The sequence below is a fragment of the Chrysochloris asiatica genome, unplaced genomic scaffold, assembly GCF_000296735.1.
Source record: "Chrysochloris asiatica unplaced genomic scaffold, ChrAsi1.0 scaffold00075, whole genome shotgun sequence".
Lineage (NCBI taxonomy): Eukaryota > Metazoa > Chordata > Mammalia > Afrosoricida > Chrysochloridae > Chrysochloris > Chrysochloris asiatica.
In genome coordinates this window covers 12,252,077-12,270,308 of record NW_006408593.1, presented here as the reverse complement: position 1 = coordinate 12,270,308, position 18,232 = coordinate 12,252,077, and the positions used below count along the sequence as shown (strand labels likewise).

The 18,232-nt window shown below is 46.5% G+C and overlaps 1 protein-coding gene across 3 annotated transcripts in view; it reads left to right on the top strand.

Moving 5' to 3' along the window:
- The window catches only part of AMBRA1 (autophagy/beclin-1 regulator 1), a 148,897-nt gene that overhangs the window by 123,498 nt on the left and 7,167 nt on the right, over positions 1-18,232 (top strand). For all 3 annotated transcript variants that reach the window (XM_006865059.1, XM_006865058.1, XM_006865057.1), the window contains one exon: positions 10,801-10,940. In XM_006865059.1, coding sequence (XP_006865121.1) covers positions 10,801-10,940 — 140 coding nt within the window. The remainder of the gene's footprint in view (positions 1-10,800; positions 10,941-18,232) is intronic.

Genomic DNA, 18,232 nt, shown 5'->3' with positions numbered 1-18,232 from the left:
GGTGATTGGGAGATTTAGTGGGAGTTCATCCTGTCTGTTTTCTTATCCAGACATTTGAGGGTGGGGATTGAGTCTTAGTTTAAATATTCTTATTTTAAGCAGATAAAAGTACCAGGTGTCTGTGTTTCACCACCTAGAAATCCTGGACCCAACAGCTGTTCTTCTAACCCTTCCTGCCTAATTGTGGACTAATTGTTTATAATCATTAAGAGGCAGGATCTGATTGCGGCAACACTAATGGACATCTCCAGCCTTTTCCGGAAGCCAGGGCTTCTGCCCAACTCCTAGGCATGGCCTGCCAGTCCTCCATCCTAGCAAGGTTCTTCTTTTCCTTAAGTAACCAGAAACATCTGGCTAAGAGCAGACAACTACAGAGCGGAAGCCAAGATGGTGGGATCTGTTGTCACATAAGGGATTGAATACAGTCTGAGAAGTCTGCTAAGGAAATGTGCTAATCCAATTAGTCCATGACTGTCTTGATAAGGGGCTCAAAACAACTAACCAGCTGCCTGGAGCCTCATGGAGCTATTTCTCAGACCTCCCAAGGAAGCTTTTTTGATTCCTGGTAGGTACCATTTGCTGTTTACAAGAAGGAACTTGAGTAACTAGAATGCTTCTGTTCTGTCGCTCACCCAAGAGACAGGATCGAGGCATCTCAACAAGGGTTTGCTTGTCCACCTACGCTGACTTTAAAGCCCTCAACTTCAGGAAGGTTTTTGATTTTCCAGGTCTTGGTTGTTGTCTACATGTAAAGGCACCAATGTCCCTGAATTCAGTCATTGGTGGAAGGGGGCGACACCAGCTCCTTTGGACAGCTGTGCTGTACCACCATTTAAGGCAAGAAGTCCATTTTTGTTTGAGAACAGGGAGTGGGGGTTTAATCTCTCTCGGTGTAGTTGGGGTCTCCATCTATAATGTCCAGCTGTGTCCTTGAAGAAATTCTTTCATGGGGAATAGAAGTATCTCAGTGCTTCTCTCCTGGAATTCCCCTTCTCTTTGGTGTTGCCTCTTGCTATTCACTGTAGCAATAACCAGAAGGTGAACCTGTTGGACCAACAGATATTCCCGAGAGAACATTCTCCAGAGCATTGATTTATCTTATTTTAATTCCCACCAAGTGACATCTCTCCCCAAACAATCCCACACGAAACTCATCTGAAAATGAATTGCTGTTAGGGTTGGCTCTTTTATCCCGAGCAGTTCTTCAGACCTCTGGATTATTGCTTCTCCAACTCTGGTCCTTGGACCACCTGCATTAGAGCTACATGGAGTCCTTGTTAACATGCAGTTTCTTCTTTGGGCCTGACATCACAATGGGAATTGGGGCACAAGGGACCCAGGTATTTCTGGTTTTAAAACAAGCTTTCCAGATGATGCTGATAGCTCTTGAGTTTGAGAATTGCTTTCCTTCATTATAGGTTTCTGCCCTCAGCCTGATCAGTGAGGCAGAGTATCGGTCTCAGGCTTACTTAGCGCTGCGTTTTTACGTGTGGGTTTGTTTCTTGCAGGCATACAGAGGCTCTTGTGTTGTATTTCCCACCAGCTTTGGGGTGTTGGTGCTGCACCTTCCCATCTTTTGTCAGCTATTGCACTTTTTCAGGTGTCTCCCTTGAGGAAACCCTACATGTGCTAGGTTCTTCCCCATGGAGTCATTTTTGTCCTTGTTTTAGACTCTAGGGTCCTTTTGATATTTCCCTTCTCAGCTTACTGACGTTGGTGTCAGTCCGTCCAGTTATAATGATTGGCAAATCCGGAAAATAAGGACTGGGTACATATTTTACCCTCCCCTGCCCTCCCCTCTTCCAGCTGGATATGATGCTACTTGCTGTGACTCAGAATTGTATTTTCTATCCGTCTGACTCCCTTAAACTTGAGCTGTTGAGGGCTTTTTATTAATTTTGTTTTTTTAAGTTAGGCTTTTAGAGACTGCTGAGCTCAAGTTTTGCTGAATTCTCAAAACACTGAACTTGCTGTGTTCCCTCTGCTTCATTTTCTAATTGGAACAAGGCACAATATTATAACAGAAAACTGCAATTAATTATCTAAAATAGTGGCAACTTGCACATTTAAAAAACTTTGGTTGTAACCAAGTGAAAGCATAACAACAAAAATATAGAATTACTAATGAAACCAGAAATAGTGATCATGCCAAACTCTTCTTCCAGTTTGAGTCAGCAGTCAGTGCTGCGATACCTAGGAATGGGCCAAAAGTTAGCATTTAATGGTGCTGATGGTTAGTGGGCTTGCCTAGGGCATTTGAGCTAGAAAGCAAGATTAAAGATTTCAACACAGGTGTATAGTCTTTCCCCCAGGCTATGTATAGCCATTGCCCCCCAGGTGAGGGTTGTAGGTACACATTACGTGTCTTAATAAGAACAAACAGGTGTCCTTATTACATCATCTCCTCAGATCCGAGAGGCACCAGAAGCTTGTGTCTCACCAGCGCTTGTTTGCTTTTTTCTCTGGTCATTTGACTGGCAAAAGTGATGAACCCGAACATCACTTGAGCTGGGGTGGTGAAGGAGCTCTAGGACAGAAAGTTTTTTTGCTTCTGTCTCTTCTGGAATAGAATTGTGCACTTTATGGCAAAGCCTCAAGTACTTAAGGGCCCCTTTTATTTGAAAGCTTTTTCTTTGTGGCAGTGTGGTAAAACTGTATTCAAGGTTGACTACTAATCGGGAGGCGGTGGGGTGGAAAGCGAGCACACAAGGCTGATGCTTTACTCCTTTGGGACCTAGGGAGTCCTGCCTGCTGTTTTGTGGTGGACTGTCCTGGGTACATCTGAGGAGGAACATTGGGGGCCCTGGTCCAGGCAGCTCTACCTCTAAAAACATCCCCTCATGCTAGGCAGCAGGGAAGGAAAGCAGCTTGTCACTAGTTTTTACAGACCCAAGGTGTGGCGCTGTGGGTTAATGTGCCAGACTACAAATCCATTTGAACTGCAAGGTTGGTGGTTCAAGCTCACTAGCTGCTCGTCGGAAATCCTATACAGGATCACTATGGGTTGGAACCGACTCGGTGGCACTTAACAACAACAACAAACCTGCCAGGGCAGTAGTTCTCAAAGTGTAGTTCCCAGGGGCCAATCATTCTCACTGGAATGCAGATTCTCAGCCCCACACTCCCAACCTCCCACCACTGCCCAGACCTGCTAAATCAAAACTCTGGGGCTAGAGCCTGGCCTCCGTGTGTTAAGGAGCCCTCCAGGTGACTCTGCACACTAAGTTTGAGAACCAGGGGTTGATGGCACAGGGAATCTAGGTAAAACTCACCTGTCCATCTAGCTTTGTCGTTTGCCTTTAAGTCCCGTGCTCCCTCGTAACTATCTGTGAGACATAAACCGAATTGTATGACTCCTATGATAAGATCTTTCAGATATTCCTGGAATTTGAAAAATTGATGGCACCTTGTGCCCCAAGCTTTCCTGGCTCATGTCATGATAGTGCCTAGAGAATCTTAAGGACTAATGCTGTGAGGCTTTGCTCAACGTCTCACTAAAATTCCTGCCTGCCTGCCTTGATTCCTCTCAGGCTCTTCCCTGGGAACCAATGCCTAATTGCATGCCTGCCTGCTAGGATAGGGATGCTTCCCTTTCTTGGGTTCCCTTCCCATCATCCAGCTCACTGTTAACCTTACCTGGAAATGTTTGATGTGGTACTCATTAATGGGTATCTTGGTGTCACACTGGCTATAAAGAAACATTATTAATAGGCTTCCTTTCTTTCATTCCATTTTACAGCCATCTTGAAGGGATGACTGATTAAAATGAACCAAAAAAAGAGGCTTGGTACCCAGAGTGCTCTAGCTTAACTTGTACTGTGGCTGAGAGCTTGGGTCAGGATGGCTCCCTAGACCTGTCAGCACTGGCCAGGATTCACAATCACTGCACTATGCAGGTTTTTCTGGCCTGCTTGACTCCACTGTGTAAGTGTTGAAGATGTATCTTCACTGAGGCTCCCTCCCTTGCTCTGTGACTTAAATCCAATCATCTATACTTTCTAGTTGATGAAAGGTGGATTTTCATAAGTGACCCAGATCTCTGGTTTAACCCAGAGTATTCTCCAGAAATCTTAAGGAAACTGAGCCTCTTCTTTATCTTGTATGGCCTTGGGGGTGGCAAATACCAAAAATAAAGGTATTTTATTTCTGTATCCGGGAAGGGTACTGTTTCTTCAAGGGGAGTTTGGGAGAAAAAAGAGACAGCTTTGTTGTCAGAAATGATTTACTCCTTCCTAAGATTTTTGTCCTCATTAATTTTCTTAAAGCTGCCTGTCAGTTGATTAAAAGCTGCTTCCGCTGCAATTATCTTAAAGTTGACTTCTGAGATGTGGTACAAAGCATCTATCCTCAAAAAGTTCCTTTCTTCAGAACTTTGTAGGAATGGGAGAGGGGACATTGGTGAAGTCAGAGATGTCTCTGATGTTGATTTGTCAGAGAAGGAAGGGGACCAGATAAAAAATTAAAAATAACATTAGAACTGCAGTCAAAGCCAGTCGCTTAGGCAGATTTTTCCATGATAGATTCATCCAACTCTGATGATTTCTTTCCTCCCTGGCTTCTTAGTAGGGGGCAGTCTCAACTCAGCAAAATGTTATTGAGCAGAATTTATGAAATCTATGTACCAGGTGCCTAGCTTGATCTGGGTCTACCACAGTGAACAAAATGGACTGGATCACTGCTATCCTGGTGCTTACATGTTAGACAACTACCTTCTGATCTGGTCTGTTCATTCCTGGCTCTCCAGCATTCACTGGACTTGACACACAGAGACACTTAGCATTTGTCCCTTGACTTTGAAATCTTGTGTGCTGTGCCTTGCCCTGCATATCCATGCACACCTGCCCCCACTCAACCCCCACCTCCATCAGTATGTCCAGTAGACTCTTCAACAAGTGACAATTGAATGGAGTTATCAATGGCATACTCCTTCTGGAAGCAGACTTATATGCCTCATTTCCACAATTCTGTCTACCATCAGTGAGTTTCTCAGGGTTCTAGTCCCACCATTGAAACATGGCCAGAGATTCATTCCCATTAGGTAGTTTTGGGTCAAAAATGGAAAAAAGTAAAGTGTTTGGGTTTTTTTTGTATGCATAGTTAAAAAAACTAATTCTTAAATTTGCAGAAAATGAACTTGTACCCCTGACCTTTCAGATAAAATGCCTTCTTCCAAAAACTGATAGATATAGTAAAATATATATATATATATTAAAAGACCCTTATCCAAGGTGAGGAGTCCTGGTGTGGTACTGTAGCATAAGCAGTCATTCTCAGTATCAGTTTGAGCCACAAGATTAGTGGTTCATACTCACCCGCTACTCCTCGGAAACCCTGTACAGGTTCTCTGTGAGTCAGAACTGACTCCACAGCACTTAAACAACAGCAACAATCAAGCATGAATCTCTAGAATGCCTAGAACAACTACTCATTTGACCCTTTCACTTTAAGATTTAAGAAGCTGAGGAAGTTCAAGAACTTGGGTTGTGTGCAGAGGTAGGTATGGGAGCAGAAGGAAGTCATCGTTTTCATTTCGGGGCCCTTCAGAAAGAATGAGTGCTGGGGTGCTGCATCTAGCACACAAGTGGATCCTTCAGCTGAAGCACCTTCTGTGTGCTCTGATCCCATTGCATTGTCCAGATTGAAAAAAGAAAGTGGTTATCTTGCCGTTGGGATATCTCGAGTTCACAGGTCTCAACAAGTCTCAGGAGATTGTCTAAAAATTACTTCAAGGCAACAAATTGTCAATAACAGGTTCTAAGGAGTTAAGAAAAGGAACCGTTTGCTCTTGTCTTCTGTTGGGATAGCTTTTGTTTGTTGCATATGATTTAGTCAGATTTGTTCCTGTATAAACAGGATGGAAAGGGAGAAGTTGAATGACATGGTATTCTTATTCTTGGAAAAATAAATAAATAAACACTTTAAATATTTCAGAAAATTCTATGAGTAAAAGAAATTAAAATTACACACACATAAACACACACCCCCCCCAAAAAATCATATTTTCTTAGGGATGGAGAAACTCCCATAATTCATGAATTTAAACACAGCAGCAGCAGCTGGAATGGAAGAAGGGTGGCCAATGTGCCCTTCTCTCTGCTCTGGGATGGATATATATCTCAGCCTGTGGCAAGATGTGTAGCCATCCATTTCCAATGGAAAGGTCAGCTGTCTCTTAGCATCTGCTTGCTTTCCAATGATTTTTCCCACTTGGAGAGCCAATCCCCTTCTAGTAACCTTTAATGAAGGCTGAAAACCTCCCTTAAGTCCCATCATTACCCAGAATGCCTTTCTGCTTACAATTCCTCTCCTTCTCCAGCCCCCTTGGCTTGCCACTTGGCCACAGGTTCTTCCAGCTTCAGTTCCTGCTTCCCCTCAGCTTCCACTAACTTAGATAAAATAAGGGAGCTCTGCAATCTGCTGCTGCTGCTGCTGGTGCTTAGTGCCATCGAGTCATCTCCGACCCATAGCGACCCTGTGTAGGGTTTCCAAGGAGCAGCTGGTGAACTTGAACTGCCAACCTTACAATTCAAATGGCTTTGCAGTCTGGCGCATTAACCCACAGCACCACACCAGGACTCCCTGCTATCTGCTACTGCAGCAAAATTCCAGCTTTACAAATGTGAACAAGATAACCGCCAAGTTTTCTCTCTTGATTTTTTATCTGGGCTGATCTGAGCAGTGCAGTGAACTGCCTAGACTAATGGCCCGAGCTTCATTAACATGAGGTAGAAAAGAAAGCATCTTGTCCGCCAATACATTTCCCTCTGGATTTTAAAGGGATGGAGAAGAAAGTCTCTGAGATCCTTGGGCTGCCTTTGTCATTCTTTGCCCCGCCTGACTGTGAATCAGAAACAAGACTCCTTCAGTTTTGATCTGGAAATGGTTGTCTTTTGCTCCCACTTCCTATTAATTAGCATTTGAGGGATGGAGGAACAAGTGGTATAAGAGGTTGTCTTGGACCTCAGAGTGGAGGGATCACTATCTTTTTCCCCCCCACCCTTCTAGGACTATAAAGATCTTGGCCACTTGACTCATGCCCTACTGGCGTACTCCTCACTGTATGACTTTAAAAACGTGTTCTCACTCTCATAGTGATTCTAATTCCCTTCATAGATGTTAGACAGTAATGAGAACAATCTGCTTGGTGGGGAGGGAGCACGGGACTGTCAGCAATTGTTGTATACCAGGGAGCAGCTTCAGATGAGACAGGTAACCAGGATTCTACACACATGAGTCAGCAGCTGGGCTTCATATTCAGTCCTATAAAGGGGATCCTTTATAAGACTGAATATTGTTGATGTTGTGTGCTGTCGAGTCCAGTCTGACTCATAGTAGACCCTGTAGGACCGACTAGGACTGCCCCATAGTTTCCCCAGGCTGCAACCCTTACAGGAGCAGGTCGCCAGGTCTTTTCTGTAGGTTAATGGAATTTGATGTTAGCGTTTCATGAAGCACCACTTTTGACTGAGGGTGAGAGATTTTTGGCAAGCCCCCAGCTTTGTCACGGACATCTTGCAGTGAGCTTCAGGGCACCTGGCTGTTGTTAAGGAGTCCTTACTTGGGCGATATATCAGAAGTGCCTTTAAGTGCAGGCCAGTGCTCTCCCTGATGCTGTCGCAGATCTTCTCTCTAGTCAGTGCTGAAGAGCTTTGAACTTCCATCCCTGTTGGAATCTGGGAGGAGAAACTAGTGACCACAACCATCAATGGATTGGGAGTAGATCAAGCTACCTAATGTCTGTTCACAGCCTTGGAAACCCTATGCAGGGTCTCTATGCAACACCCATCTGTTAGCACTAGGGAAGTTGTTGTCCAGCTCTGCTCTCATCTCTAGGGATGGCCTAGGGAGGATCACTGAGAGCTGTTCATCACTGGCCAGGGAAAAGAATAGAAGCTGTGTCGCTGGGTGGCTTTCATAATGGGCCTGATTCTCATTCTCTTAAGGTCATTGGGTGTGTGAAGCAAGGAGGCTTGGGCCAGATATGCTTCAGGACCTAGGAGTCGGTGGTACCTACCTATCCCACACCGTCTGTGCTCTCATCCCTGCTATACTTCTTGTCCTCTGACACCCCCCCCTCCAATACACATACACACATTAGTGTGATAAGCAAGTACTTATCAAGAATCCTGGAGACTGCTGATCTTCGGATGGCATTTTCTGGGTTCCTGCCACAAAGCAGGATTTAGCCTAATACGCAAACACTGGAGGAGATGGGCACTTGGGAGCTGCCCTTTCAGCACTGTGTAAGCAGTTGGGGGAGGGGGCAGGGGACTGGTAAAGCCGGAGGACAGATCAGTGCCCCGTGACTTCTGTAGCCATGGAAGTTGTGAGGTCTGGGGGATCGTTAATTACTTCTCTGCAATCCCTCAGTGACCTTGTACCACCTAAGCTGGGTTCATCACATTGACCTTTTGAAGCTCTTGTCCATAAAGCAAGTTCCTATAAGAAGTAAATGGATAGTATTTGTTAATCCCTCTGCAGCAGCAGACTATATATACAAGGTAAATTTATGACATTTGAGAGGCTTGTTTGCCTCTCACCTGGTCTAGAACATGTCTAGAAAAGAGTTATTTTATCCTTTCCTTTAAGACCCCATCAGCACAGCCTTCAAACATTGGGTTTGCTAACCTTAGTGTCCTTCTTTAAAGGCCGCTTTCTCTGGCCCTTATACCCCATTCACTAGAATTCCAAATAATTGTGATTTCAGGGAGACATTCTCGTAAAGTCCATGTTGAGCTGCCACATCCCCTCCAAAGCAGAAGCTCCTCTCTTGGCTCCTTCTCTCCTCTCATGGCTGTGTGCCCCATTCACACCAACTGATCTTTGGAGAAAAAAAGTTAAACTAATTAGTGAACCCTGCCACGTAGTCTGTTCCTCGTATTAGCTTGTAGGTTACTTGTCTTCTGGGAAGGTGAAACCTCTGCAAAAGGAAAAGCCATCACACCTCACCCTCTGATTTGAAGGAAAAGGACTGGTTAGGCACAAAGGTAATGTGGTACTGCTGTTGCCATGAGTAGTCAGCCAGTGAGGCAGAGTGGAGAGCAGGGACCAGGAATGTGCTTGAGGTGCCTCCCTCACAACCACGTTCTAAATGGCCTGGCTAGAAATTCATAAGCTCCACTGGGCTCTTCCTTAATAGTGTCCGAGCTAGAGCAGAACCTTCAGGCACCCTGGCTGATTCTTCCATCTGGAGTTGGGTTGTATGGAGCCACAGGACCAGTCTGTTAGTCTTAGGCTGCACACAGGCCAGTTCCTCATCTGTAACAAGGCCCACAACTCAGCTTTAGGACCATAGCAAAGCCATCTTGGCAGCGTGCCATTAGGTATCTAGGCCTATTGCTCAAAATCACAAAGCTTCGCCTGCTGTGTTCTCCACTCTCCCCAAGCCTGTCCTGGCAAAGACCTTTCAGCTAACTACTGATACTCAAAGTGCACAAACCCAAGTGTTCTCAGATCCAGCCTTCCTTATCATGAGCCCTGAGCTCAATTGGGAAGGGAAAAGGGAGCTCTCATAATGATATTCAGAAAAATTATTACTATGATCATTTTACCATCCTAAATTCATTTGCTTTATTACTTTCTAAGTTATATTCTCCTCCTATCATTTTTATTCTGCCCATCAACCCTTAAGGGCAGCTAATGGCAGGTGAAGTTCATCCCTAGTCTATAGATTTAAAATGGTTAAGACTAGGGATGACCAGCATAGTGACAGACTCCATCTTATAGATTCTCAGCCACAAGTACCCTTTATACAGCCCCACTGACCTTTTATGAGGCCCCAGATGTAGGTGAATAGTAATAATACTGTCATTTATGAGCTTGCGCTGCTCCAGGTGTTTTAAAAACATCATCTCTCTTACTCTCCCCACTGATTTCAATTGTCTCTTTAGTCTGGGAGGTTTAGAGGAGTTGTTGGTTGGTTATGTCCAGGGCTCAGACCCAGGCCTTTCCAACGCTCAAGTCCCTGCCTTTAGTTCTTTCCTGGTCTGCTCTGATTTCCCCTGTGTCTGGCTAATGCTGCTTCTGGGAATCTTGTGAGTCCGTGGCCAGAGAGACTGATGAAGCTGGCTTTTTCCCATCTTCCAAACCCTGGGCTGAGCTAAAGTTGCTCCCTGAGAAAAGGCAAACTTGGAGAGATGCTGAAAGAAATCTCTCTTTGAGAAATGGAAATGAGCCAGTTAAGGGTGGTTTATATAATCTCAAAAGAAACTGTATACCCGCGTGTTCAAGATTCCCCTTTGCCCTGCTCCTTACATCTTACTGCACCTTTTAGATTCTCTTAACAATAGCAGTTTTAACATTGCTTTTAATTAGATGAATTAAAAATGTTCTCTAATGTTATCACCCCCTTCCGCCCCCCTGTCACCTCCAGTTCCCCATTGCTGTGAGGTACTTTAATTTCCATGGTAATGTGACTACAGCCCAGGTTGGCTTTTCACTGGTTGGTCTGGTCAGAGGGACGTTAGGGGCAGTCCCTCCAGGAGTGCTGTGCTTTCCTGGGATTACCTTAAAACAATGAAGTTAGAAGTGCTGCAGGCTCTATGGAGAAAAGTTCATTTCAGCCCCTGCTGTTTCTTGAAAGAATTCTACTTCTACCAAAAATAAGAGGACTCCACCCTCCTCCCCTCTACCACTCCCGAGTTCCCAGACATGTGCTAAGACTCACCCGATTTCCCCGCGTAGCCTTCTCTTCCCCATCTGGAGTTAACCTGCTTCACACACTAGAAGGGACTTGGTTTCTCCCTGGATGATAATGTTCATGATAACACATGGTTTCTTTCCTCTTTCTCCCCAACCCAGAGAGTTTTCAACGTCCTCTACCCCATGCCTGCTGACCAGCGGAGACATGTCAGCATCAACTCTGCCCGTTGGCTGCCGGAGCCGGGGCTTGGCCTTGCCTATGGTACCAACAAAGGAGACCTAGTCATATGCCGACCAGAGTGAGTGGCTCAGGATTGGGGTGGTGGGAAGCGGTGGGGCACATGGGGAGGGTGGGTCATCTAGCCAAGAACTGGAGTGATCAGCATTTCTGGACCTTGGCAGTGAGATGATGTCTTTTAGATGGAAAATGAAACCCTGCTAGAGTCTGCCTTATTCTCCACATTATCCTTAAAGGTTCTCTTTACTCAGGGACTGGGGGCAAGGTTAGCTCTCTGTTCTGGATAGCTTCAAACGGCTGGTCTCATTATTTTATCTTCTTGAAGCTAAAGCAGTATTTTCTTGTTTTCCTCATTGTTCTCTGGTTTCCTAGTGATAGTAAAGTTTCCCTGCAGGCAAAAGCAGAGCTATCAAGGATTTTTTTAAAACCCTTTTTTAAAAATTCAACAGGTGGTCTTAGGTTTGTGTAAATGCCAGAGACATTAACTTAAATAAAATTGGAAGGAAAGTATTGTTAAAACCCTAATTTGTCAAGCTACTGATCTCTGGCAGCCTGGCTCTGTCTGTGTCCTGCCTGTTTTCCTTTCTACTTGAGGCTCTTGCTCATCCTAGTGAGGGCAGAATAAAAAAATCAGAGTTTCAAATCAAAACGATTATTATCTGGTCCTGAAGTGAATGGTAGGAAGGATTTAAAGTCCTGATGATACCCCTTCCCCTTCCTCTGGCTTTTTGGAGGCTAGAAGTCTCTCCAGGCACCTGTTTACTCAAGACCTGGTAGCCAGCCAGGTTTGTCATCAATTTCAAGAGCCAGCCAGGTAGGGAGCGTGGTGCTCTCTGCTTCAGTGCAGATCAGGCTGATTGCTGCGTAGGACACCGCAGGACTCCCGCTGACTAAATGCCACTTCTGCCCCCAGGCCATCCTGAAGCTTTTACTGACTGTGCTGTAGCTCACAGAGCTGTGTGACTGGTCTTGGGGGTGTGGGGGGTCTGGCTATTGGGAGTCTCCATGACATCTTTACATGGGAAACGTAAGTGTCTTTCCTAAAATGTGTGTTTGGATTCCAGGTAAGTAATTAGCTATTGAGCCCTTGACAGCTATGTTGGACAGTGGCCCAGGAGAAAGAAGACCTGGTTCTAAAGACAGCTTTCATTCCATCTTTAATTTTGGGGGCACCATTCAAAGAGATACAGCTGTCTCTACCTGACCTCGGCAGCCTGCTCTTGAGCTGGGAGATTGCAGTGTTGAGAGCTGCCTTCACTCTTACTTGAGCCTTTTCAGAACACCGTCTGCTTCCTTCCCAACTATGCCACCTTTAGCCCAGGTGCTGGGTCTTTCTGTTCTGCCTTTCCCCCTAGCGCACCCATATTCAGAGGACTCTAATAGGCATCTCTCCCCAAACTGACAGAAATCTGGATCATTGTTTTACTCTTGCCAATGCTGTCATTACAAGCCATGATGTTCTTCAGCAGTGTTGCTTTGTTTATGGCTACAACCAGTAATCTTTGTCCAAACCAAACTCACAGCCCCTCCCTTACAAAAGAGATCTGCTCTTATAGAGGCAGACTCTCTAAATGTAGATTGTCTTGGTCACATAGCAAACCCCAACCTACATAATTGATGTGACTCACCGACACCTCAGCCAAACCTAAAGCTGGCTTTGGCCTCCATTTTCTCTTCTCTCCCCGTATGTCATCTTCAGCATCACAGAGCCTTAGCAGGCTGGAGCCATCTTGGGCTGGTTGGGGTTTCTTCCCTCCAGGAACTGGAGCCTCTCCCGTGACTAAGCTGGCACTAGCTATGACACCTCAAACAGACTATGTTGAACAGAAAAAGAACTAGTAAAACCTGTCTTTGTTGGTGTTGCTGTTGCTCCTGAGATCTTGGTTCAGGTTAGCAAGTGCCCCAAATCTTAGACCCAGAGCTTTATAAACTCACTGTCAATTGAGTCAGTTCTGACTCATAGCGACTCAATATTGGGTTTTTGAGACTGTGAATCTTATAGGAGCAACCTCATCTTTTTCCTGGGAAGAGACTGCTGGATTTGAACTGCCAGCCTTTTGGCTATAGATGTCATGTAAATTAAGATAGACTTTGACTTTGTCCCAAGTTGCTCAAAGTTTCCCCAGTTTTCATTTTCGTATCTCTACAGTGTCTTGCCGCAGGTTGGGAAGACTGTGAATGGTGTGCAGGTAAGGAAGTTCAGACTCACTCAGTGACAGAACTGGGCATCCTAACTCTGAGGCCAGGGCTCTCACCTGTTGTTGTTGGCTGCTGTTAGGTGCCACCAAGTTGGTTCTGACTCATGGCGACCTTACGCATAACAGAACGACGTACTCTCTGTTCCCGTGCCACCCTCCCAATTGCTATGTTTGATCCTGTTGTTGCTGCCACTGTGCCAATCCATCGCATTTGAGGGTCTTCCTCTTTTTCACTGATCCACCACTTGACCAAGCATGATGTCCTTCACCAGGGACTCGTCCTTCCTGACATGTTCAAAGTAGGAAAGATGAAGTCTCACCATCATTGCTGTGAAGAAGCAGTCTGGCTTACTCCTCCCAAAACAGATGTGACATATAGTCAGTAACCTTCACCAACACTACAGTTCATACTTCATTCATCCATTGTCCATGCTTCTGCGTGCATATGAGACAATTGAAAATACCATAGCTTGGGCCAGGCACACCGTTGTCCTTAAGGTGACATTTTTGTTTTTTTAGCATTTTAAACAGGTTTGTTTGCAGCAGATTCGCATAATGCAGTAAGTTATTTTATTTCTTGACTGGAGCGTGGTCTCCATATGGTAAGCTCTGAACTGCAAACCACATGGTCCGCAGTTCAAGTTCGCCAGCCATTCCACAGGAGGAAGATGAGACTTTCTGCTCCACAAAGTCTTAAATGCTTCAGAAACCTTATACAGGGTCACTATGAGGCAGAACAGACTCTGTGGCACTTAAGAACCACGAAACTTCCATGAGTGTTGATTGTAGACCCAAGCAAAATGAAATCTTCGACAGCTTCAGTAGTTTTTTGGTTTATCATGATGTTATTTCTTGGTCCATTCGTGAGGATTTTCATTTTCTTTACACTGAGGTGTGATCCTACTGAAAACTGTAGTCTTAACTGTAGTCAGTTCTTAATCCTTTTTGGATAAAAAAAAAAAATCCCTTTAAAATTCTGATGAAAGCAAGTGACTCACTGCAGAGAAAAATAGACCTGACTGACGTTGGGTAGACAAAGCACCACAGTATAGAACCCTTGATCTAGACCAGGTTTCAACATGTAACCGGGTCAGGTGACAGATGCAGTGGAAAGTGAGAGTGGATCAGTGAGAACATGACCATCTTTTAAACAGTGCTCAGACGTAACTGGGGAACAAATAGGGATGCAGGAGCTCAGGACTGTTGTCTCTTTAGTAGGCAGCTGCCTATCCCCATGTGACGCAGCTCCCTGGCACACCCTTTCCCAAGGGCACAGGATGCAGCCAGCCAGCTGGGCCAAGATTGCAGCCCTCCCTCTAAAGCAGGTGGTTGTCTGCCTTTGTCCCAGGCACAAGCGACTGCACCTCATTTTGTGCTCCATCCTGCTCTTGATTTCTCTTCCCTTGTCTCCATCTCAGTTCTCTCTCCAAGCACAAAGACAGAAGAAAGAACAGGCCTCTTAGGACAAATACGCATCTCTTGTGCTACTAATACCCCTCTCTCCCCCACAGTATGCCACCACCTTACCAGTACAAAAAAAGCTTAACAAGACACTCCCTCTGTCCCAGGGAAGAAGGTCTTAGGCTAGCTGAAAAGATCACAAGGGGCCCTTCAGCCCCATTGTATTCAGTGCTGCTACAGTGGCCGTCAGCCCAGTCACCCCACTCTGCCTCCAAGTGAGGCTTAGCTCTCCCCACCCGCCATTCCTCACAAACTGCTGCTGTGCCTCTGGCTGACCGCCAGCCCAGCCAACACCCCCACTGATAACCATATTGGGTATAAAATACCAGATTGGTGTGAGGGGGTGCTCGCTCACTTCCGGCTTTCGAGATCGGCCCTACAATGACAGGGGCGGAGGGTGATGGAATTGAGAGACTCTTATCAGAAGAGAAGTAGGCTGGGACTATGGGCCATCTGGCCTTTTGGCCAAGTGTGCGACTCCAGACAAGGCCCCAGCTCTATCCTTAAGGAGGGAGCTAGCACAGCTATCACTGTAAACAGTCATTATAATCAAACCTCATTGACCAAGGAGGGTATAGGCACACCTCTGAATCCACAGGGGAGCCAAAATTGCCACAGAGGCGACCTCTTTCAGGCTAACCCACAAGTGCCAGGTGCCAGCTCTTTTTCACATCTGCAGAGACAGTGGAGGTAAATGCCAGTCTCTTTGGAAACAGTCCCTCTTTCTAAGGAGACAACCTTGTTGGTCCAAGCCTCTGCAACCATGTAACTGAAAGATGAAAGAAGAATGTTCTTACAAGAAACTGGGTAGTTCTGGTCCAGACGCTCTGTGGTGAGAGCGTGTGACCACCAAGGAAGCCAGGACGGTCCAAGCAGTGAGGAAATCAGTGAGCCAGGCCCAGAAGCACAGTTAACAGATGGCTGCTGCGGGAAGCCGTTTGAAATTTCAACCCTGATTGGCCTTCCCCTTCTTCCTCCTCTCTCTGTATGTTTGCCTAGCTTCCAGGAGGAACCCTGACCAAACAGTGACTCATTCATTCTAAGATTCAAGAAGGAAGGAGATAGCTAGGGTCATTGTTTAGCTCATAGACAGAAACCTAAGTATTAAAGACTGAGTTTCAGTAGCCAGAGCAGACTCCTTGGTTCAGTACCTGGAATGTAAACCAAACCCCTGAGCTTGCAATAGTCAAGCTATTCTGATAACAGAAAGTAGAATATATTAGGGCTTAGAATTAGGCCTGTTTGGGGGGAGCAGGAAGGATGAGCGTGATGGGGGAGAGTGGAGCAGTATGCCCGATACAGTAACCAGAACCCCCATTCTGCTTGGCAGGTGGCCTCTTCAGTAAGTGTCTTTACTGAAGTAGCTAGGCATGCAGCTCAGATGGACAGTGTTTGAGGGACCGTATGGCCACAAGCAGTACATTGACATTCCCAGGACAGACACTGGGCCTTCTGGTGACATCTTATCTGACACTAGAAGGAAGGTTCCTGATCATGTGTGGTTTAGTGAAGGTTCGCGGTCTTAAGCCAGCCCCAGGTAGTAAGAATTTCAGAGATGGGATCTGCCGCCTGTCAATAAATCTCGTAAATCAGAGACTCCCTAGTGATGGACTTCACATAGTACCCAACACAGCCAGATTGCTTGCTAAAAATTACAATAATGACTTTGTGTTTGGATGCATCTGCCATTGGAGGCCAGTTGACTTCTGGCCATTTGCCTCTTGCCTGACTAAAGATCTGTCACCTCAGCTTCCACAGGGTTTTGAAAGAGGAAGGAGCTATACCACCTTTTACAGGGGTGGCCCAAACTGATCGTAACCAATCCATAGCCCGGCCACCCTCCAAAGGGCACTGAGTACAGAGTGAAGGGAAGGGCCCTTTGGTTTGGCATGGCTCTGTCCTCTCAACGAAACTTAGTTTTCCCTCACTGATGCCTGTGACCCAGAATCTTAGTGACCCTGTGAAGACTGACTTGGGCTTAGTTATAGGGTCCCTGGGTGATGCAAGTGTTAAGAACTTGACTATTAGCCCAAAGGTGGGTGGTTCGAACCCATCGAGAAGTGCCTTAGATGACAGGCCTGGTGATGTACTTCTGAAAGTCACAGGCTTGAAAACCCTGTGGACCAGTTCTGCTTCACACACGGGCCGTCATAAGTCAGAATTGACTGGTGACAGCGAACGACCACGTAACAGATCCCCCTCTGACACAAAGCCCTCCTCATCCAATCCCTGTCAGGTGTCTGACCTGTGTAATCCTCAGGGCTTGGAAGAAAGTGTCTCACAGTTCCCCCCAAACTCCTCTTCCCTGCTGTCTTTGTTCTCTAGTGCTGCTATAACAGAAATCTCACAAGTGGGCGGTTGTAACAAACACATTTATTTCCTCACAGTTTAGGAGACTGGAAATGGCCTTTAGGGTGTGAGCTCTAGGGGACGGCTTCCTCTCTGGCTCTGGAGGAAAGTCCTGGTCTCTTCAGAGCTTCAGCTCCTCGGCGGTCTTCTCATGACTTGTTACGTCATGCCCCAGCTCTGCTTCCTAAAATGGAGCTCTAACTACCTGTGGCCTAAAGTGAAGACTTTCAGCACCTACTTAGGGGCAGAGGCACCGGTTAAGCCACACAATCCACTGACTTTCACTTTCTTTTTTTTTGGTCCCCTATTGAAGTGTGCGCTCTGTTGTTACGGGAAGTGACCTGGGCCTCTGGGATGAAATCTTGGCAGTGCTCTTCAAGCACATACCCTGCCCAGGAGAGCTAAGCAGGGGGCTCAGCGATGCCTCCCCCCAGCACTTCCCCTGCCACGGGGACTGGTGCTCAGTAATGCCTCTTTCAGGAGGAAATGGGTAACAGGGCAGCCGAATGGTCTGGGACCCACCACCATCAGCCAGGCTTGCTGCCTGCAGTGGCAGACCAGCTTGGAAAGATAGGAGGACACCTCTTCCCTCTGGCAGCAGCTGTGCCAGCGTGAGATGGGAAGGTGCTCCTTGTGAGCCCATCGCAGCAAGAGAAAGAAGTGCCCAGGAAACTTGGCAGCCCAGAGACCTGGGTAGATGGCAACTTCTCTCTGCAGCCACTTGACAGTGTTCGCTTAAGAAAGGCGTGAGCACTCATGGCAGCATCTGGGATTCTAGGAGCACTTTGTCAGCCTACCCTGGCCAAGGGGGAGCTGGGTTCTGAAAACAAGAGGGTCCTTCTGGCTCATTGTGGGCTTTCTTCCAACCTAGACAAACGTGAGCTCCAGGCAAAAGAAAACTGGAAGGGTGCCCTGATTCTCCTTCCTCCTGACCCGGTGGCAGCAGGGAATCCCCGTAGCAAGGGCCACTGAAGTGCCCCCTCTAGGCACAGCTACCCATGTCACTTGTCTCTCCAATGGGCCTTTCTCCCATGGTCTTCGTTTCTTTCTCTTCATCTGGAGAACACACAGAAATCACTGCCTGAATCCGGTGTTGGTATTTCTTAGCCATCGCTTACCCCAGAGGGAATGGGTTAGGCTTGTCTGAGGGAAGAAGAGGCTATAACCACAGGCACTAGGACCATGAACGATTTGTTGAGCTGCTCCACACTCAGCACCCTCTTGAAGGAGTGAGTGTCTCTGGTCCTGCCCCAGCCCCAGCCCCAGCCCCAGGAGAGAGAGAGAGAGAGAATCGCTGCTAAGCCACAGCCCCCCTCCCCAAGCCCAGAAACTCTGTGGCACCCTT